At 40.4% G+C, this 23,336-nt stretch overlaps 1 protein-coding gene across 1 annotated transcript in view; it reads left to right on the top strand.

The window, feature by feature from the left end:
- The first annotated feature begins 410 nt into the window (after window positions 1-410).
- Window positions 411-23,336, top strand: part of LOC144535551 (protein jagged-2-like) — a 73,774-nt gene continuing 50,848 nt past the window's right edge. Inside the window, exons 1-3 of the mRNA XM_078278089.1 lie at window positions 411-533; window positions 12,959-13,247; window positions 13,651-13,848. Coding sequence (XP_078134215.1) covers window positions 411-533; window positions 12,959-13,247; window positions 13,651-13,848 — 610 coding nt within the window. The remainder of the gene's footprint in view (window positions 534-12,958; window positions 13,248-13,650; window positions 13,849-23,336) is intronic.

Raw genomic sequence — 23,336 nt, 5'->3', positions numbered from 1 at the left:
TTCTAAACTCTGGTGGATTTATAAGGACTATGGTTAACTGCTCCTCAGATCTCTGCAGGGTAAACTAGGGTAGACTGTCTGTCCAATCTGAGTTTTCTGTTGCACGATTAAAACAACTTTTGAACGTACACATGTTCTACCAAAACAAGCTCCTTCCAGAGGCTATTTTGCAGAGGCACCAGGGCTCCGTCCGGCGGGCAGAGCAGTAGCTCGACCGCAGCTCTGTTAGATGACGTAGTATGAAGAGCAACAACGGTAGCGAGTAGTACGAAAGACCTAAAGTCCCCGTAGGGAGGCTTGTTGGGGGGCTGAATGGGTCAAACAACACAACACAGTTGGTGGCAATCCATCACATAGATTGTTACATATTTCACTGGATAAGTGAACCTGACACAAAGTCAGTGTCACGGATGGCTTGTAGGAGTGAGTTCCAGAGACGTGGGGCTGCACGGCTGAAGGCTCTGGACCCCATGGAAGACAGCCGTGCAGGAGGTGTGATGAGGAGCATGGAGGAGGAAGAACGGAGAGTACGGGTAGGGGTGTATAATAATAATTAACTTTATTTCTATAGCACTTTACTTATCAAGGTTACAAAGTGCTTTAAAGAAAAACAGCAAATAAAACCAAGAACAACACAGCCAACAACATTGAAGTAAAATACAAAAAACAGAGGTGTCAAAGCACCATATACACACACACAAACACACACACACACACACACACACACACACACATATATATATATATATATATATACACATACACACATACAGACATACCTGTAAATGTACACAGACATACATTAAATGGGCCAGGCAGGGCAGGATGATAAAACCCAACAGCGTATTAAATATTCATAAAAGCCTTCCTATAAAAGAAGGTTTTAAGGATTTTAAAAGATGCTAGATGTAGTTGTGGAGTCAGAGAGATAAGGAGGTGCCATGTCATGGAGAGCTTTGAAAGTGAGGAGGAGAATCTTGAAGTATATGCGGTGTTTGATAGGGAGCCAGTGCGGTTGCTGAAGGACAGGGGGGGATGTGTTGGATGGATGGGGTTCTGGTGATGATCCGGTAATATTATTGATGTGAGATTTGAATGATAGAGTGCTGTCAAGGACGACACCCAGACTCTTAACATGGGGGGAGGGAGAAACTAAGGAGTTGTCAACTGTAAGTGAGAAGTTGTTGCATTTTGCCAGAGTGGACTTGGTGCCGACGAGAAGAAATTCAGTTTTATTGCAGTTAAGTTTGAGGAAATTTTGAGTGAACCAGGATTTGATTTCTAGGAGGCAGTCAGAGACGGAAGCTGAATGTATGACAATAAAACATACACTATATTCATTCAACACTGGGGATTTGAAAGGCATTTGTCCTGGTATACTAAGGGGAATTTATTAGATTAATTTGATTAAGACAGTAATAAATGTCAATTTCCATTACCGTTATGGTTCATTACATTATTATTATTATTATTATTATTATTATGATTACATTAACAGCTGTTCCAAAGCTGTACAGTCTGGCTGTAGTTATTACAGCAGATTAATACAAAACTCATTCACATATTCATCCCTAAATTACAATATAAATGACAGCATCAATGTGTTTAGTCTGTGGATGAAAGCTGTCATTTCATCTGTAAACCCCCCCGATCATCTCTGACAGCCTGATGGTTGATGTGTAAGTGAGCTTATAGGCCAACAATGGCTTTAAAACAGGCCTCACACGCAGCCAGACAACAGAACAAACTAAGAAGTGTGTGTATCAAAGCGGATGGTGCTTAGTTTTTTTTAAGAGTTGATTTTCACCAGACGTCAGCCTTCACCGGGTGAAGTGATGAATGGGTGATTGATGTGGCCGGGGGTATGTAGCAAATCAATTTCTGGTGACCCGCTTGTAACGCTGACCCAGAAGGCCAGGCGCGTGGGAGTGTGCGTTAGGGGGTGGGTGACAGGGAGGGCAGGGACCCACCGGGAGCTGCACCTGCGTTATAGTACAATTTACATTTTGAACATTTATTGTTTATATTGATTGAACGGGAGGAGGAGGTGCTGGGTCAAAAAAACACTCCTCTTCTTAGAAATAGTGAAATAGTGCAACATACAGAACGAACCATTATAACCTTTTTTTATATTGTCCCTCCCACGCACTCTGCGGATCAATCCTGATTCCGTCAGCCATTAATCTGTCCTGACCAGAGGTTGCAGGGGTTGGTTTGCAACAACATGTTCTTTCACTCATGTTCTTTGTTTCTGAAGACTGGTTTTCTGGTTTCTGCCCATCTTCTAGACAATGTTGGTTTCTTTTCTCAAAGTAGTTTTAGTTGCTCACAAACAGCCGAAAACCAAACTTCAGAGGTGGCAGGTCAGAAAACAACTCATATGAGTTGTTTTAAGCAGGGAAGAAGAAGTATTCAGATGCTTTACCGCAAACTCAAGGCCCAGGGGCCGAACCCGGCCCAGGGGCCGAACCCGGCCCCTCGCAGAATTTGATTCGGCCTGCATATTAATTAAGGTTCACAATACATTTTGACCCGCCTAGTTGTGCACCAAATCAAAAGGACAGGAAACTGAGCTGAATTTGGCAGATTTGCCGACTTTAAAACTCAGAAATTCCCACAGAAGCAGAGAGTTTTCATATTCAGACTGTTAAACAAGCTTTTTTTTCTAAACTCTATGATGGCTAAGGAACTCTTTGCTGACTTTTGTAGGGCGTAATGTCGGCCGAAGTGCGACAAAAGTCCAAAAGAGTGACAAAAACACAAATAAAATATGTTGCAAAAAATGACAAAAACGCCTGAGAAAGCCACAAAAAAGTCGGAAACAGCAACAAAAATGACGGAAAAAAACAACATGCAGTAATACAGTCTAAGATATTTAACTTTTTTCGATGTATACATGTCAATAAACTCTACAGGATTGGCCCTTGATGTGATTCTCTTTTCCAGTGTGGCTCTTGAATGAGTTTGACACCCCTGCTTTAGCAAAGTAAAAGTACTAATACTACACTGTGAAAATACTTCACTACAAGAAAAAGTCCTGCATTCAAAGCCTTAGTGAAGTAAAACTTCTATGTAAAAAAGTATATTTTGTGAGTAAAAGTAGCAAAGTAAAGTATTAGCAGCAAAATGTACTTAAAGTACCTAAAGTAAAAGCACTAATTGGGCAGCAGAATGTTCCCTGTCAGTGTTTTCCCCTTATATATATGTATATCTGATGTTTCTGGAGTCATATTCTTGCTACATTAATGTGTATGTTGCATCTTACTGCTGCAGATGTTTAAGCTTGTACTCATTTTAACTTGTGTTAACTGTTGGCTAATTTAATCTACAGCAATGCATCATGGTCTATAAGATCATTATGTTTTTCTACATTCAGCTTCCCTTTCGTTCCTTTTATCACTGCTTTCTTCCATAGTTGTTGTTAATATGGCTTTCCTGCACAGCTTTCTTTCAGTTAAATATTAGAGCCATATATATGTCATGATTGTGATTTTCTGTTTTCTGTTCTGATGTTCTGTTTCCTGTTTTATTTTGTAGTCTTCTGTGTCTTGTCTCCCTTGTCTTGTCTAGTTTACTTCCTGTCTTTAGTTTCCCGCCCTTGTGATTGTCTTATTTGTATCACCTGTCCCTTGTTAGTCCTCGTTACCTCTTGTATTTAGTCTCTGTGTCTCCCTTGTCTTTTGTTGGATCATTTTATTCTGTTGCTGTGTTTTCTGTTGGATGCTGTCTCTGTGCTGTCGTGGATTCTGTTTTTGTGTACCGTGCTGATCTTTCCTGTTGTGGATTCCGTTTTTTTCTGTTTGGTCCTGCCTGGCTACCTTCCTGAGGACTTTGTGTAAGACTCTTTTTGTTAATAAATTACCTCTTAACTGCATTTGGGTCCAAGCCTTTCCTGACAAACCATGACAATATAAGTCAAAAACCAATATTTGGTGTTCTTTTAATATAATAACAGAACAGCTTGAACAGCATGGATCCTTTCATATTAGAGCCATATATATGTCATGATTGTGATTTTCTGTTCTGATGTTCTGTTTCCTGTTTTATTTTGTAGTGTGATCCTCTTGTCCTGTTTTTGGGAGACCGTAAAAACAGGACATTTTTTTTTCAAACAAATTCAGATTTAAGAAAGTAGGATTGTACACACACACACACACACACACACACACACACACACACACACACACACACCCCTTCATTAACTAGCATCAAGGTGCCCTTGAACAAGGTGCTTAACCCCCCACTGCTGCAGTGCGTCTGCTCAGTGGTCAACAGTACATGACTTTGGCTTTGCTGGGCACATCTCAGATGTAGGTGTTTGTGTATAAATGACTCTAATGAGCAACATCCCAGAAATCATTCACAGCTACAGGCTGTAGATGAGCTCATAAACTGTACATACTGTAAGAAAAACAACACAGATACAGTCTCTGGAGCCATGTTTTTGTCAATGCTTACAGCCATTTTACTCTCATGGAAAGTTATGTTTTAATGCATGAGGCTATCCTGCAATAATCGGTTCTGCGAAGCCAGCCAGGAACTCAGCTTGGTATTTTTCCTTTGGATTTTATTTTATGTTTTTTTCTTCCTTTTTCTACCTTCTCTCTGATTTACCTTCTTTCACATACACCAACATTCTCTCTCTTTTAGCTCTGTTTTGATCTCCACCATCTCCTAAGTAAAATATCGGTCTCTTTAGCAGCTAAATGTTCCACTCTGTTCACCAGCTATAGTCTCTAACTGTGTCTGTCTGCTGTTTTCTACTTGCTGCTGAGCACTGGGTTTATCACATCTTTTCTTTGAGAACAGCTGCCTGCTACGTTGCTAGAAAAATGTTGATGAAAGCGGTAGGGATAGACCGATTGGGTTTGTATGGGGTAATGTCCCCCTCAATAAAATCAAAAGAGGTAGATTTCTCCCCCCTTCATTTGTCTATGAAAGACCACCCACTCCCCAAAAGAGGTGAAAACAACGGTTCAGGTCATGGACATGTAGGCTATATATCCTTCTTACATGTAAATATGTTTTCCTAACAATTTCAGACACCCCTATAGTGGGGCATACCATCTTAACCTTGCAGTGCATGACTCTACTCTCTCACGTGTGATGTTTTGAAGATACAGCAAGTTTAACAATACAGGAGACACATTAAAAATAATGATAATTAAAGGTGCTCTATTCGATGTCACACGTTTTTTAGGCTACAACATTTTTTGTCACATACAGCAAACATCTCCTCACTATCCGCTAGCTGCCTGTCCCCTGAACACACTGTAAAAAAAAAAAACACTGTCTCTGTAGACAGCCCAGGCTCCACAAACTGCAACAAAAACAAATTGTGCCAACCTGCACCACCAAACATAACAGTGTTCCAGCCAATAACCAACAAGACGGATTTGGTTAAGCCATCACCGCAGCAGCGTTAGCACGTAGGCTACATCCACAATGCGTGTTCATGACTTTTTCAAGAAGCACAGAAGGGAGGGGGAGGGGACGGGATGAGGAGGGGGGAGGGGCAAGCTAGTCTCTGTAGTGTTTGACAATACTTCAAACGTCAACAAGAAGTAACGTCACCCAACATCGCTTAGAGCACCATAAAATAATTAGCATCATAAATTGATGCAGAAAAGGCACAAATTGTTGCATCAGAATTCACCAGAATGTAGGAAATGATGACACTCAAAACTTTCTGGGGGAGGTCTTACAATGTGTCCCCCCTCCCAATGTTGAAACAAAACCTACCCCTTTGTACCCATGGAGCTACAGTATTAGACTGGTAAACTGAGACTGACGCATCAAATTAGACAAAGTCTACCTTGCAGCTTATTTTTAGAAACTCGACTGGTCCCTTTGTTGGCACCGGTCACTGTAACACTCTGCCTGTCTTGTCAGGACGGATTCAAACACTTCCTCAGCGTGTCTTCTCTTTCCACTCTGCTGCTCCTGCTGACTCTAAGCCAGAGAAATCAGCACTGTGGGAGACGATTAATGGGGTTCAGGTGCCGTTCTTTGTCTCCCCTTTAAACTCAGGAGCAGAACTCCGCCCTGCCTGTTCTCCACAAGGGCACAATATGGACACGGGCTGCTTTATCAGAATCATTTTCTTTTTTCAATGTCAGGACATGTAAAACAAGTCACCTCTGAATATTTCTCGCTGCAGCGTGAATCTGTGCTGCCTGAGTTCAGCCCTGACAAACGATGAGCACATTATCTTCTGTCAATCTTCACGTGAGATTGAAATCACCTGGTCAACTGGAATAAAAACAAACGTAAAATTAATTTTCTGTTTGTATCGCTGTGATGTTTCATGGTTCATTTACTTGACATTTTTGTTCAAGGTTTAAGGTATTTTCACGTGTTTTTATTCAACTATGCAATTCAGTAAAACATTACTTCAACAGCTGCGTTAGGATCTCAAGTCATCTTTACTTTAACCCACAAATGGAGCAGATCATGTGGCCTTTTGTATCATCGATTTAATTAAAAAACTAACATCTACTGTACTCATTTGCAGGTGTTAATAAGGATAGAGGCAAAGGAGAACCATGCATTGCTACTCCTTTTTCCCTCTCCTCCTCTACCTCTCTCCTGATGTCTTGGTTTAATATCCCTCTACTCACCAGCCAATCTCTCTACTTCTCTTCCTCTCTCTCTCACTCTCTCCCCCCACCCGCTGTCTTCTATCATCAATTCAAGAAGATTAATATTTCATCTGCCACTTCACAGCGCTCTCCAGTGGCTTTGGGGAGGTGGAGGTGGAGAAAGGGAAGGTGCAGACCCTGCAGACCCTGCCATGGAGGCATTCTGCTCTCTCATTCTGCTCATGTTTGAAGAGTACACACTGTATAAAAAAGTGTATGCTGTTTTTAATGTAAAGCACTTTGGGTTTGCGTGTAATGAAAGGTGCTGTAGCAATGAAATTGACATTGGCATTCCGCACTTTTTGTACAGTACAGTATATGTTGATGCTAATATTTATGTATTTTTTCCTAAGATTTTGAATCCAGGACTTTTACTTGTACTCATTTCTACACTGTGGTATTACTACTTTTACTGAAGTAAAAGATCTGAATACTTCTTCCACTTCTGACACAAACTACGAGCTCATAGAGACAAGAGAACACGTTAGAATTGCAGAGTTGGTGATAGGGTGGGACCTGACTTCTTAATCTGCATAGAAATATAGGAAATATTGGGTAGGATAGAACAACACAATGTAATTCTGCTAAAACATCACATTCATTATTAGTTTCACTTGTTTTCATTTTAAACAAATTGTATATCCAAATTCAATACACATTTTCTATAGGCTCAGTCTGCCACTTTTAAAAAAAAAACAACAATTCCAGTGCTCATTCCATGGTATCAAAAAGGGGGGGGGCGGGTGCCATCCCATCCCATCCCGTTCCTGGTTGCAGAGTGGACTTCCAGTATCAGGCTTTGTTTCACACTGGCAGTGATTCCAGAAATGTGAGGGAGAGGCCGATTATTGGGTGTAATTGAGTTAACCCAGAACATGAGAGCGAGGTGTTGTGTTCAAGATGGAGAGACGAGGAGGAGGAGGTGGGAGTGTGAAAGGCTACATTAAGCTTTTTTGTATCCCAGAGAATGAATCAGAGAATCAATCTCTCCTCTTTGAGACGACAAGAAGGGAGGAAAGAGTCGCTTATTTCATCATTAGGAAGCCGGTGTGTTTCTGACTGAGTGCCCTGCGACGGGCCAAGAGTCACCTCCACACTGATATTATTTAATATTATTCTACTTTGTTTAAGAATGCTTGATTCTGATTGGCTGGGAGGATGGCATTAACCCGGCAGGTTGCCCGCTGACTGAGCACAGCGTCATCAAATAGTAGATCAATACGCCGCTTGTATTTTTTTTCTATCACAGAAATTTCAAACATGAGGTCCATTGTAAAAATAAACCTTGTTTAAAAAGGTTTCTAAAATGTGTCGGTAATCTATCAGAGGGTCAGTCGATACATAGTTTCGCAAGCGAGATGCAATGTAGCAACTACGTTATTAAACTAACGTTACTGATCAGAAGCAGCCTTGTGTGGTTGCTATAGAAACATTTGAGGACTGGTTAAAGAGCGACGAGGACGACGGAATGACAAAAGAAAAAGACGAGGCCCAGGGTCCCCGTTTCCGAGATCTGACAGATGAGGAGCTGCGTACAATTGAAGACAGGGCCCTTGAATCAAACACAAAAAAGCCAACTGCCTTTGCTATCAAGGTTTTCATCGAGTGGAAGAGCCACCAGAAGGATAGACTGACAGTGACAACTGACCTGGACTGTGGTTGCTATAGAAACTAATTAGCTACAGCTGAGCTAACGTTATTCACGTAGTTCTAAAGTGGACTACTTTTTGAGGGAGATGAACTCAAACAGAGTATACATTTAATAAGCATGCAATATGAATAAGAAAAAGCATAATTATTTAAGTATTTGAATTGTTTTATTATGTTGGCAAGCAAGAAGTAGAATAAACGGGATAATCACCTCAAGGCAGGGCAATAAACAGTTTGATATGCCCGGCTTGTGGACAGCTTACCGCCCAAGACGAAGGCGGTAAGCCGTCCACAAGCCGTGCATATCAAACTGTTTATTGTCCTTCCTTGAGGTGATTATCCCTTACATTATGTTGGCCTGTAGTTCAATTCTCAGCCCTGTTCAAATATTAACACACATTATGTTTTGTTACTATGGAAACGAAGATTCCAGGAGCCCATTAACTGTCATATCACAGTATTCATATTTTAATTTTTTAATGATAGCACAGCGGCCTCATAATTAGCAAGCAGTAATAAAGAGCTCACTTCACAGGGTTAAGTTTCTTTATTTCCCAGGAAGGAATAAAAGATTAAATGAAAAACTCTAGTTGGAGTCTTTGTGCCACATTCAGGGGAAATTGGTTAGTTTGTGTTATTTTGTGACTGGTGAATCTAAAATAACCCTTTAAAACTTTAGTGCATAACTTTTTTATAATAATGAACGTACGTTGCATTCAAGCCATTGCCAAATGAGTTGCTACAAAGCTAATTAAGACTATCAGCTCCACACAACTCTCTCTGGATTTCTCAGTATGGCTGTGTTCAGAAGATTGTGGGGTCCGGCGCAGAAACTCGAGTAAAGATAATTACCTTATCTAAAGTGTTCATCATGTTTTTTTTCAATCCTCCATGTCCTCCTGGCTACCTGCAACTGCGTGGAGGGGGGAGAAGAGCAATCACAGAAGGCTTGTATCATGTGGCTGCACCGACAGAATTGTTGTCATTACTTGGACGCTCCCTCCTCATGGGGGAGACAGAAACTACGCACTATAGCTTTAAAACACCAAAGTCACACGATAACACTTTCGTGTTCTGTGAGGTAAAATGTTTTTGTCAAAGGAGTCTGGTGGCTTTGAAGAGAGCAGAGATAACGTCTTCCCCGTTGTAAAGGGCTGTCTGACAGCAAGGTAAAGCGCTAAAAATACTCTAAATATAGCGTCCACTTAAACTGATAGAGATGTTTTAGGTGTCTAAAATGTGTTTATCTGCTGAGATTAATGTGTTTATCTGAGGATAAGCAATGTCCTGCTGTGGACGGGCCACAGCAGGACATTGCTTATCCTCCGTGTCGGTATTCCTGCCTGATTCTCCAAACTGGGGGCATGCCGAACGCCATCTATTGTAACTAACACACTGACTATTGAGAAGTAGCTCATACAACCACACTGCATGAGATCTGAATTGGCCCTTTAATTTATATGTATTTTAGTATTTATTCATGATTCATTTATGTTAAAAGCTAGCCCAGGCTTAAACATATATATATAAATGTACATGTAATATCTGAGTGATGGTGCAGGTGAATCATGAAGGTGTGGGAGAGGTGGAAGTGGAGCAATGAGGTGAACAGGAAGTCTATGATATGATGATGAGGAGGTAGGAAATAATACCTGTGTGAGGAGTATAATGGCAATCAGCAATAGTTCTCTATTACAGGAGCAACAGTAGTGTCAGTTGTAGAAATACTAGTAGCAGCAGCAGTTGGGGGTAGTAGTACTGGCAGTAGTAGTTTTGTTTAGCATGAGAAAGAACTAGGAGGCTGCTTAGCCACCAGGGCTCCCTTCAGACACAAATGTAATTAATAATGTAACTCTTTGACTTCCTCTGTATATTGTTTCCTAGTGTCTATTTTTACTGGAATCAGCCTCTAAAATACCCATCATGAGTAAGTTGTTATTAGATTGATTAGATTAATGTAAAATGATTGATTTTGTTTGCTTGTTTTCTGCTTTAAATGATTTCAGCTGCCAGAAACCGAAGTTGTTACTTGTTACTTGAGAAATTTGCACATTTAGGGGCCGAGTTGAGATAGTCAAATCCTGCTAAGGGCCAAAGAGGCTTGGGGGCCCTGCAGTAAAAGTAGAAGCAGCAGAGGGAGTAGTAATAGTAATTGTACTGTAGTTGTGTACTTGTGGCAGTAGTAGCTGTAGTAGATGTAACAGTGTAAAAACAGAGGGTTGTCCTGGTCTACACTGGAAAAAATATAAAATAAGGCACCATGGTGACATCACCATGGTGCCTTATTTTATATTTTTGATCCTTTTCAGAATTAAATTCATGAAACAAAACCCTGAAGACTTGCATGATATGAATGACCATGGAAACTTTCAATTTAACAAAAACTGAACATTATTACAAAATGTTTTCTATCCCCAACATTACCAGAACTAATATCCCCAATCAAAACCTCACACTGGTCAAAGCTGAGCCACATACACTACTGTGTCCTCAAATAACTGATAACTAAGACAAATTGCCTCTTTGTGCGTGAATAAAAGTGAGAAGAAGCATTGACCGCTGACCTGGCGACCCCCCCAGTAACACAACACGGATGGTCAGTCAGCACCATCCAGTGGTGGAAATACAACACTGCGCCCTCTGCCAACGTAAACTAATCAGTGCTTTTGTTTCTCTGACTTTACATCATCTGTTACTTTGCTTCACTCTCACTTTTAACCAATATATTCAACTTAAAATAATGTTTATTTCACATTGTTGCAAAGGAAAAGATATGTAAAATGGATAAATGCAATGTAATCTCTACATTATTTGTCCATCCTCTTTCTCCCACTCTTCAGCCTCCTTTCTTTATCTCATTAGTTTGTTTTTTAGTTGACATTCCCTCTTTGGTTTCTCCTCTTCCTTCACTTTCCCTCTCCCTCTTCCACCACTTTAGTTTTTATATCTTCCACTTTTGTTTCCTTACTCCCTCCTCTTCTACCCTTACTTTTTTCCCCCTACATTTCTTTCTCTTTTATTGTTTATTCTCTTTACCCCTCACTGTAATTCTTCAGGCCTATCCTTTTTGTTCTTCTCACCCCTTACTGCTTTCTCCAATTTTTGTCTCTCCTTTCCTTTCTCTACTTGACCTTCCCAGCCTCCTCCTTCTCTTCCTCCACCTCTGCCTCTTCCTCCTCCTCTCATGAGAAGCACTCAAACACCTCCCCAGGCTGCAGAAAGACCAATTAATTAGAAACACTAATAACCCTTTCTCAGAACATTTTTCTCCTCATACATTATTAATGTGGCTCATATGATCATGTGCAGGTAGTGTGTGTGTGTGTGTGTGTGTGTGTGTGTGTGTGTGTGTGTGTGTGTGTGTGTGTGTGTGTGTGTGTGTGTATGTGTGTGTGTGTGTGTGTGTGATAGTGATTTTCACTCTGCGGTGCTCATTAAGAGCTGACCACCTGAGAGTGAATGAGTGAGATGGTCTGTGTGTATATGGTAGTTCATGTCATTAGCATGGCAAGCACTGGAGTGTGTGTGTGTATGTGTGTGTGTGTGTGTGTGTGTGTGTGTGTGTGTGTGTGTGTATGTGTGTGTGTGTGTGTGTGTGTGTGTGTGTGTGTGTGTGTGTGTGTGTGTGTGTGTGTGTGTGTGTGTGTGTGTGTGTGTGTGTGTGTCTGTGTGTGTGTGGCCTTGGGGTCCACTCAGATGCGGTAAAGAGGAAATATCAAGTTAAGAGGTTAATGAAAAGGTTTTGCCACCCTGATCTGTTCCCTACAGTGTTTCTTAATCATTTTGATGATTGTTTAAAAAAAAAAAAGAACATTTATGATAACATACAATAAATGATACAAACACCAAAACAGTATCAAAATCACACACTGGTATCTAAAAAGAAAATGCTGTAGGAAAATATCCTCAGTTAAGACAGCATCAACAACAGAAAAGTATCTTTTTCAACACAAGTTCTAAGTTCAAACCTGAATTATGGGGTTAGAAGCAAAAAAACAAGAAATGCAGGTAGGAAGGTTGGGAACAAATTAATGGATGGATGAAGAAATGAATCAAGGAAAACATTACTCAGTGTAGCACAAAGCGCAGTGTAGTTATATTGTATTATAGTACAGTATCCTGTATTGTAAGAGACAGTTGACATTTTGCATTTGCTGGAATAGGTACATTTTGTTGTTGAATTACTGGACATACTGTAAGTGCTCGATGGTGTTTTAAGCCCCCAATGTCAACTTCAAGGAAACGCTGTGACCGTCGACCTCAAGGCACCTAACTCTAACCTCAACCCTAACCCTAACCATTGACTAGTCCTAGTGCCTTCCAGGCAGCGCTGCCTGGAAGACGACGTTGGGGGCTTAAAACACCAAACACCGACATAAGTGCAGTAAGAATGCATCATTCTTAAATAATAATAAGTATAGGGGGGACAGCATCTTCTCAGTGTTAAGCCAACTTTTAAAATAAGATTTAAAAAATAAATACAGTATGCTCTTACATGTCAAAGACTGACCTCTTTTGCTTGTTTTTTAATGTATGTTCTATTAGCTGTTATAGACTCCCATTTAAAAACAGAGCATTAAAAAAGTTTAAAAGTCTCCTATATCTGCAAAGTGGCTGTTTACTGCTACCTGTACTTTGCTTTTTATTAAATGTATCTTATGCCAAAGGTATGTCACAATAACTCAAGCTACAGACGGAAAAAAAAAACAGAGCTTAAACAAAAGGCGGAGACACAGCAAGAAGCTGCTAAACCAGGAGAGGTTCCCTGTGACGTCTGCACTGGAACCAAACTGAAGGCCCTGAAGTCCTGCATGGTGTGTCTGGCCTCCTACTGCGAAACTCACCTGGAGCCTCATCTGACCATTTCAGGTCTGAAAAGACATCAGCTGATTGACCCTGTGGAGAACCTGCAAGGCAGGATGCGTGTGAAGCACGATAAACTGCTGGAGCTGTTCTGTAAGACCGACCAAACGTGTCTGCGTGCTCTGCACCGTTTTAGACCACAAGACACATGAGTTTATTCCTCTGAAAGAAGAATAGGGAAGACAGAGGCTGAAATTCAGCAGATGATCCAGAAGAGACGACTGAAGAGACAAGAGTTCAAACGTTCAGTCAAGGTCAGCAGGGAAAATGTAGACAGAGAGATAGAACTAAGTTTTGATATCTTCACCAAGCTAAAGAAGGCTATTAAGAGAAACCAGGCCAAATTCATTGAGACGACAGAAAGACGGAGAAACTGACGGCTGATGGCTTCATCAAAGAGCTGGAACAGGAAATCTCTGAACTGAAGATGAGAAGCACTGAGGTGGAGCAGCTCTTATGGTCTGAAGACCACCTTAACATCATCCACAACTTCCAGTCCCTGACCCATGCTACACCCACCAAAATCTGGACAGAGGTCAGAGTTTGTCAACCTTAATACGAGGGGAATGTGAGAACAGCTATTGCTCAGTTGGTGGAGATGCTCAAAGCACTGAGCTGAAGAGGTTCCAGAAGTCCCCAGTATACGTCACACTCGATCCTGATACAGCACATCCTGAACTCATCCTGTCTGAAGGTGGGAAAAAAGTGCATCATGGTCTTAACAAGACTAGATAACCCAAAGAGATTTTCTAATCTTCTCTGTGTATTAGGGAAGCAGATTGTTTCTTCAGGCAGATTTTACTTCGAGGTTCAGGTCAAAAGGAAAACTAATTGGGGTTTAGGAGTTGCCAGAGTGTCTGCCATTAGAAAGGTGTTATTCACTTTTAGCCCTAAGAATGGTTACTGGAACTTATGTTTGACAAATACAAAAGGCTGCTGTAGCTCTCCATCTGAAGTCGATATCTAAGAAGGTGGGGGTGTTTACTGGCTGCTCCTTTACTGGAAAACTCCTCCCAGTCTTCTGTCCCTCTTTTAATGATGGTGATAAAAACTCTGCCCCTCTGATCATCTGTCCTGTAAACTCTACCTAGTAGAATAACCATTTATTGTTCTGGAAAGAGAATCACTGTTTTTTGTTTTTTTTTAACGTAGCAAATCTCCATAGTGGTAATGCATTGGTGTGGACTTGTTTTCTTTGGATTCTAATTAATGTGTTTTTTACCCTTCTTTATTATACATCCCATTGCTAATTTCATAGCTTTCATATTTAGCAGTTACCTTATGTTGTTTTGCAAACTTTGTAAATAAGTTTTAAAAACCATTTTTATGTAATTGTCAGTTATCCTGAAGTAAACTTACCCCATTTGTAAGGAACATGCATTTGTGGGATGGGCAGCAGTGCTGAGTACGTGGGTTGTGCCCATGAAACATTTTACAAATCTTCTCTGCCAATGCCAAACAGTTTATTCTGCCATTGACTCGTTTGGTGTTTGGTGGATTGGATGATTGAAGTTTGAAGAAACAAGACATATTGGCAATTTAACAATGTATTCATTTCACAAACAGGAGCCTCAGTAGTGTGTGGAAGAACCATACACAGCCACAACAGCCTGGCACCTCCTCCTCATGCTGGTCACCAGCCTGGCCACACACTGCTGTGGGATGGCATCCCATTCTTCAACCAGCATTTGTCGCAAGTCAGCCAGCGTGGTTGTGTTGGTCACTCTGGCACGAACAGCACGCCCAAGCTGATCCCACAAGTGTTCAATGGGGTTGAGGTCAGGACTGCTGGCAGGCCATTCCATTCTCTCCACTCCCACATTCTGGAGGTAGTCTCTGATAAAATCTGCCCTGTGGGGGCGAGCGTTGTCATCTTGGAGGATAGAGTTTGGTCCCAGACTGTGGAGATATGGGATTGCCACTGGTTACAGAATCTCATCTCTATATCTCTCTGCATTGAGATTGCCTCCAATGATGACAAGCCTTGTTTTTCCAGTGAGGGAGATGCCGCCCCACACCATCACACTGTCTCCACCAAAAGGTGTTACTCTATCGGTGCAGCAATCAGCATAGCGTTCTCCACACTTTGGCAGAATCATCCAATCCACCAAACACCAAACGAGTCAATGTCAGAAAAGTTTGGCATTTGCAGAGAAGAGTTGGCAAATTTTTCATGGGCGCAACCCACATACTTAGCGCTGCTGCTCATCCCACAAATGCATGTTCCTTACAAATGGGGCACCATTTGAAAGGGAACTAAACAGGCTTTCCAACGGTATAAGATTTATTGCCAAAAAGCATTGTTACCACAGAAAAATAATCTACCAAACACAAATTTCCTTTACTTTTTAACGTTTTTATTTCAATCAGGAGAGACTTAATTTAAGAGTGAAATAAGTTCAATGAAAATGGTGCATGATAGGTTGATATGTTAGAGTCTTTGGTGATTAGACTCCATCGCAATGTTACATTATAAGGGGTATGGAGGCCGTGGCTATATAAGAATATCACTCTGATGGTAGTCTATATCGACGACGTTTCACTTCCGGAATTGTTCAGGTGCCACCGTAAATTCAAACAGATGTCCCTCATTTCGGCCAGATGTCCGTTACCTTCCACTTACTTTGTGTTGGCATTTTTAACTCTGGTGGATTTATGAGGACTATGGTTAACTGCTCCTCAGATCTCTGCAGGGTAAATCCAGACAGCTAGCTAGACTATCTGTCCAATCTGAGTTTTCTGTTGCACGACTAAAACAACTTTTGAACGTACACATGTTCCACCAAAACAAGTTCCTTCCCGAGGTTATTTTGCAGAGGCAACGTTGCTCCAACCGGTGCTTAGCACCGCCATATTATATTATAGATGATTGTGATTGGTTTAAAGAAATGCCAATAAACCAGAGCAAGTTTTTCTCCTATCCTGGAATGCTGTGTGGACTAGCCACACCCTCCTCCACAGCGATGTGGTCGAAGGTCTGGCGATGGGAGACTACACCGATGGCGTCTAGACACTGGTGGGGTGATGGAGGGATAAAGGAAGCCTGAAGATCTGGATGAATGTGATGTGAAGCGGAGCTTCTGATGGAGGAACCCTGGGTGCTGGGAATGATGAGAACTGGAGGTGAATAGGAGGGAGGAGGGTCACTGCCAGCAGCAGAGAGTAGAACAGATTTAAAGTTTGAATGCAACAACATGATAGCTCACAGAGATTGTGGCAAAATCTGGTTAGTTTAACTGAAAGAGAAAACGCCCACATTCAGCTGATGACAATCCAGCTGATTAGGTTGGGAGAGAGAGGAATGTGTGTCTTCCTGAATGAACTTAAGATGAGCTTCATGTCTCATTAATTATCCAATTTCAACACTGGTTTACATTTTAAAAAGCCATACTTGATGATAACTTTATTACAAATGTGACTTTTTTGTAAATGGCGGATGTTTATGGTTGGAATAGGACTTCTCATTTCTACTTTTTAAAGGGTTTGTAAGATTTCAAACATAACATGCATACCTACAGTGTCAGAGCAACAACCATGCAAGTCTGTGCATACATTTTCTGTGATGAATACATTTGTGCTTTGCCTATACATATCTGTTATACACTGTGGTTTTCTCATTGCTAATATGAATGTTTGAATGATAGAAAATATTTACTAGTGAGAAAAGTGGGATTATTGCTCCTCCATGTGGTGGGTCAAACCAACAGCACAGCTCTTTCATTTTAATTCAGATATATTGTACAAGTTTTCTATTAATGTTCTTGATTTTTGCAGTACTTTTTATATGTTTTAGTTCATTTTCTGTTACTATGTTTATAGTTGATTATAGTTGAAATTATTGTTGATAGTGTTGATTCTGTGTTCATACAAAAACAAAGAGGGGATCATTACTTCTTTTAATTTCTTTACATTCAATTTTCTCTTAGGCTACTATGTTATTTACGGCACCAGTACAATAACAAATTCCTTGTATGACAAAAGCATACTGATGAGGAAAACTAGTGTTGATAGTACGAGTTTGTGTTCATACAAAAATAAAGAGGGTGGAGCACTGATTCTGTAAGATATTTTACTTATTGTTTTTTAGTGTTTTCTTTTAATCAAACATAACATAACAGACAACAATATCCAACCTTACACAACTGTAATAAATAAGAAAAAAAAGGAAGAACAAAAAGGATCCAGATTTACAGGGCACATCAGATAATATCAGATAATAATACGATTTTATTATTTTTTTGTCACAAGCAAAGGCACTTTGTACTTTGTTCCGGTCTCAAATGAGTGAAACAGCGCCCCCTTGGTAACGGTTGGGAAATGCCATCCAATCTTTGCGGTCAAACATGGCGTTGCAACTTAACGAGCTCCACCGAAGAACACAGGTGAAGTTAGCATCGTCTGAAATAGTGAAGCCGGTATGGCTGCAGCCTGGAGCGTCCCATGTCATGCCATCCCGTCTCATGCCGAAGCGTGTCCAACGGTAAGTTCAGCGGGCCAAAATACAAAATCGCGAATTATTTTCCAGATGGAGTCACAGTTAAGTTCGTGACCACGTTTGCAATCAAGGAGGGTCAGTGTATGTTTTGGTCATTCGATTCAATACATTTCTTTATTCCCCTCTCTCCCTGCCTTCCTCAGACTCTCTGTCTCTACCCGCAGCAGACAGCTTCGCCCGAAGAGAGTCAAACCAGCTGAAATAGACTTTCAGTTCCGCGGCTGTAGCGTTACTGTTACATTAGCGTTACCGTACAGCGTAAGTCTGATCCCAGCATTTCTGTTAATCGTTAAGCTTGCTGATCTGGCAGAAAGTCACCGGCGGTTCGGGATCAGATCATGGGATCAGACCTCCTGTGCTGGGTCTAATGTTATAATGTCCGCTGCCGCTGCAACTGTAGCAACAGCCACCAGCCCTATGACCTGGGTCTCCGGTTCGCTCTATGTTCGCTCCCCGGTGCTGACTGACTCTGGTCTGTCTGCAGAACTGGCGTTACCCGCTCTAGCTAAGCTGGGAATCAGACGAATCTGCCGCGCTCGTGTTTTATTCATATTTTCTTTTCTTTGCAGAATATGAAAGACAAAGGCATTTTTTAATTTCTGTTTTCTAGTGATTTAATTTATGTTATGTTATATGAAATAGGAAATAAGAATCGAAGCATGTTTAAAATGTTCACATTCCCTTTTGACAAGAAAAAGGATAAAACGAAAATCAAATAGCCATTTGTTTTTTTTTAATATCTGTTAATGAAATGAAAATCGAATGACCAAAACATACACTGAGCGGATTTCCTGAGGAGGGATAACAAGGATCTGCACACAAGAATACAAAAATAAACATGTTACACTCTTTCCAAGACTCCTTTTTATTTTTATAGTCTATATTGTTTTCACACTTCACTGGGACATTGCTGCAAATACAATTGCATCAGAAGGCAGAGGGCATGAGACAGGAGGAGCTCAGGTTTAGCCATAGATGAATTTTTTTGTTTGCCTATAATCTGCATTTATTTTATAGACAGACATATATTTTTAAGTATTTTATTCATTTGTATGATTGCCGTTACTGTTTAGTTAAAAAAACACCAAATATATCAAGTATTTTATTCATTAGCATGATAGTCTGCATTTATCTTACTGTTTAGTTAAAAAATCACCAAATATATTTTAAAGTATTTCATTCATTAGCATGATAGTTGACGCAAGCTTTTACTTTGAAAAGTAGAAGCTCGGGGATTTTATTCCAGACGCGAGCTTTTATTTTGAAAAGTAGAAGCTCGGAGACGGCACCAGGCGGGAAGGCATGACACGGGACGCTCCAGGCTGCAGCCATACAGTCTTGGAAATAGTACGTAAATGCGGTCAGTGTCAAACCGCTAAGAAACCGAGAATAGACAGGCGTCTGAAAAATAAACGAATTGAGAAGCCAGCCGCATTTGGCCTCACAACCAACAATGGAGGTTTAAAAACAGTATTTTAATAGTATAATAATAATAATAATAATAATAATAATAATAATAAAAACAGTAGAGTTAGCATGCTTTCAGTGTTGCTAATTATGCTAATGTAAGCTAACGTGTTAGCTAGCAGTAGATGGAGAGAGGAGTAGAGGACCATCATAGCAACAAGTGCAGTGGGACATTACAAATGTGGATACTTCATTTCCATGAAAAAGGAGAATGGGCTTCAACATTAAATAACGTGAGTTAAATATATATTTTGACTGTCTCTGTGTCTGTCTCGGTTGCTGGTCTCTTTCCTGCTGGTTAAATGTCTCTTCATAGTTCTTTACGCTGTCAAACAGCAACTAATTTTATCGCAGTGGTCATTTTTATCAAGATTCTGCAAACAGCAATGCGAAAATGCCCTTTTTGTCAGTATTTGAAATGAGTAAACTCAGAATGAGAATTTGTGTGATTTATGAATATTTGCCTGTGCAGGTCTGCTAGTGTTCAGCAGAATCCCGTCATTAATGGATTTTAAGTTATGCTGTATAATAAATCATTCGCACTAATAAATAGGCCTATGTGGTATACTGTAAGTTAGGCCTAGTAGGCTATTTATGTACACCATATATATAGATAGGACTGTGTAAGTCTTGTATTTGATGCATGCAATGATACTTTTTGATGTGAATTTAAACGTTTAAATCTGTGAGTGTTTTTAATCTACTTTAGTATCTAGTACTAATCTGTAAATGTAAGAGAGTTCTAAGAACAGCTCGTCCCTGTGTCTGGGCTCTGTGGTTTAAATGGGCCAGAGCTACAGGAGGGCCTGACCTAACCTGCAAGATGTCCTCTGGGCAAAAATTAGCTGCAAGTACTGTTTTTGGTCATTTTGACTCTGAACCTGCTAGTGGAACTTGAGTATGCCAGCTGATCACCTAAACCAGTTGGGGCACCACGAATGTCTGCAGAAAGTTTGTGGCAGTCCATCCAATAGTTGTGGTATTTCATTCTAGAACAAAAGTGGTGGATCATCAGACCAACTGACATTTCCATCCCTACAACAACACTGCCAGCATGGATCAAAATGCAGAAGTGACCTTAAGTCTTTTACCATTTCAGTTTTTATCGTGCTTTTATTTTACCTCAAAAATATATGTAATGAATCCAATTGCCACAAAGTAATTGCAACATCTGGGGCCTTTTGTGTCCATTAGGGTCTGGGGCTCTTTGCCCTGTTGGTATCACCTTCGCTGATTAGTGATTTTTTTATTCCCCGCCATGCTTGCTTTTTTATTTTAGTTAAGAGAGCTGAACTCTTTTATTTATTTGCATAATTCACAAACTATCACAGATTTGATTAGAATAAGTATCTTATTGATGGAGTGATTACACTGCTTAGGCTGCAATGTGAGGCTACTTCCTGCTTCCTTACCCCCTCTTCACTTATCTTATTGCTCTTCAGAGAGAGAAAATGGTCTGTTAATCTTAAATATCCACCCAAAGACTCCAGACTGTGGTTCAAGAGGACGTTGAGGGGCCCTGAAGGAGGCTTGTCTCATCTCTTCCCCTCTTCTGAGTCAGACTAATCCAATATGACTGCTAATTAGATCATTCAAGTGTCTGCTACACTGTCTGCGCCCCGCTAATGCATTACCAATACCTGCCTTAACTGTTAGGATGAAGAAATAGAAGAGATGACTGGTTTCTTTGATGCATGTCAGGAGCTGCAGAAGACGAATGGGAGGAAGATGTTTCCTGGAATTTGATGTTGTAAGGATGAAGATCAGAGTCATATGATGGCTGGGAACTTTGAAGTGAAGCCGAGGCTCGGTAGAGGTTCTACAGCTATCACAAAGTGAGTGTTCGTGGTATAGAGGCCTTTGTGAGAAGACTTGACGTTTTATGTCAGGATGAGACTCAGTGGTCTGTCAGTGGTCTGTTGTTTCATTTTGAACTTCTTCTTTATTCATCTAGGAAGTGCTTTTGCTGTCTTTGCTCTGCACTGATCTGCTTTTTAAGCTTAGATTGATATGTGGTTTTAACTATCTAACACATAGTTTCCCCCCTTTTTTTCCCCTTATGATTGGACAAATCATCTCCATCTCCTATCACATATTGTCTTATCAGCTTGTTCTGACTGTACATTGAAGCTATATCATCCAAATCTAAAACGTTGGTTCTTTTATAACTGCATCATTCCATCAAATGAAAATATTGTAGATTTCTTAACTAGGGCTGCACGATATGAAAAAAATATGCGATATGCAAGAATGTATTCTGCTAAAATACAACTAATTGCTTGTTGAATTAAAAAAACTGAAAGAAAATCATTTCCAACATTCTTTTATTGAACAAATTGAATTGAACATAAAATGACAGTTACATTTTAAAGTGTATTTGTCTTCCGATATTTTCTTTCAACTAACTCAAAAAATGTTGAGTGGCTTTTGCGATATGTCGCAGCCTTTCGCGATGTGTTTATTGTGCAAAAAACCCCCGATATATTGTGCATCTTCATCTTCAAGAACTTGAACCAGAGATGTCTGACTTTGAGATCCAGGAAGATTTATTTACAACTCCAACATGAAGTTAACTATGAAGTTGTATTTGACGTTACATGTGAAGTTGGATGTGGTTCTGAAATATAAGCAAATAATAATACACATTAATAAGCATCTGATTTACTATGAACATTATTTACCAAAACGAAATGTTATAGCCACCAGCATATAACAAGAAACAATACTAAGAATTACATTCATTTCTCTGTATGAATTAACATACAGTAAATGTAACAGATTGCTCAGTAACACAAATCTGTTATCTGTTTACTGGCGATTGCACGTTGCTAGCAAATAGCCCTAACACAACCTGAATATTAATTAAACAATCTGCACATCTATCAGCTATGCAATAAGAAACACAGCAACAGCAATATTATTAAGGCGATAATATATCTCTCTCACTCCAAATAAATGTCATGTCGTAGGCTAACGGGCAAAACTTAATCCACATTGTAGCAGAACATGAAATATGAATAAACGTACGTGCGGCAATTTCAGGAGACTGGGATGAAGCTGGGAACACACGGTTTCCACACCGTGGTAATCCACCGTGGTGATAATGATATTTTAAATGAAAACTGTAATTGTTATCGTCAACATTTTTACCGTGGTTTACCGTTACACCGGTAATCGTTACATCCCTATTTCATACACATTTCCCCCAAATTCAGCCCGACATATTTGGTATCTTCAGAAACATTGGTATCTCCCACTACTATTTAAATAAGGTTCTGTTGGTTTTAACAATGTTTGGTTGCACAGCAGTAGAGGGTGACACAGGAATCAATTGTGGCTCCCATCCCATCCGGAGCGCACGAAAATACTCCCGTCAAATCCCGAAAAAAAAGTCCTGTCCTGCAAAATCCCTAGAGAAAGACTCCCGAATCCCGTCCTGCTCCCGTTTCGTTCCCTATGTTGTCTACAGTTATCAGACTCTGTTGGGGACTCTGTCGCGGACACACGCTTCACACCGCGAGCAGGCTCGCGCGCCACCCAGCGGAAAAGAGAGAAAGAAAAAGAGACGTTGTCCGTCACTGTCTAGAGGATAACTAGCCAGTTGATATTGCGTGTGTGCATTTGGTTAATCGTGGTAAAATCACTGAGGTCACCTTGGAAATTTAGGCTACACTATACATGCATTACCTGCAGGCCTAGGCGATTTCATTACGTAATTCCTAACGGAGATCTTCTCACACTCAAAACACACATTTCTCCATCCCGCTCCCGCCTGCTCCCGTTGCTTTCTATGCTCTATTCTGTCTCTATCATGTTAACAACGGTGAAATTGACTCCCGTACCGCGGGAATCCCATGATGGAGTTAAATGTGGTCACTGGTTATTTTTACAGATTTATTTTATTAGTTTATTAGTAATATTGATACAAATTTTCACTAGGTACTTGGTTATTTGCATAAAACTAGAAAGAAAGGAATTCATTAAGAGCATACCTGCCAACATTTGGTTTTCGAAATCCGGGATAGCATGGCGGCGTGACCGGGGGGATTGCGCGCAACACTGTTGAAGTTTACAGCTATATTTCGATTTCTTTGCAGGAACACCGCCTTCACCTGCCATTTTTCATCAACTGGGTTATAGGTTGCCAGGTTGAGGTGACAAACGGGTTGAAAATTGTATATGGTGTGTGGATTGTGTGAACAGGTTGCGTTTCATACAAG

The sequence above is a fragment of the Sander vitreus genome, chromosome 20 (genome assembly GCF_031162955.1).
Source record: "Sander vitreus isolate 19-12246 chromosome 20, sanVit1, whole genome shotgun sequence".
NCBI classification, from domain to species: Eukaryota; Metazoa; Chordata; class Actinopteri; order Perciformes; family Percidae; genus Sander; species Sander vitreus.
This window is presented reverse-complemented; position numbering and strand designations above follow the sequence as displayed.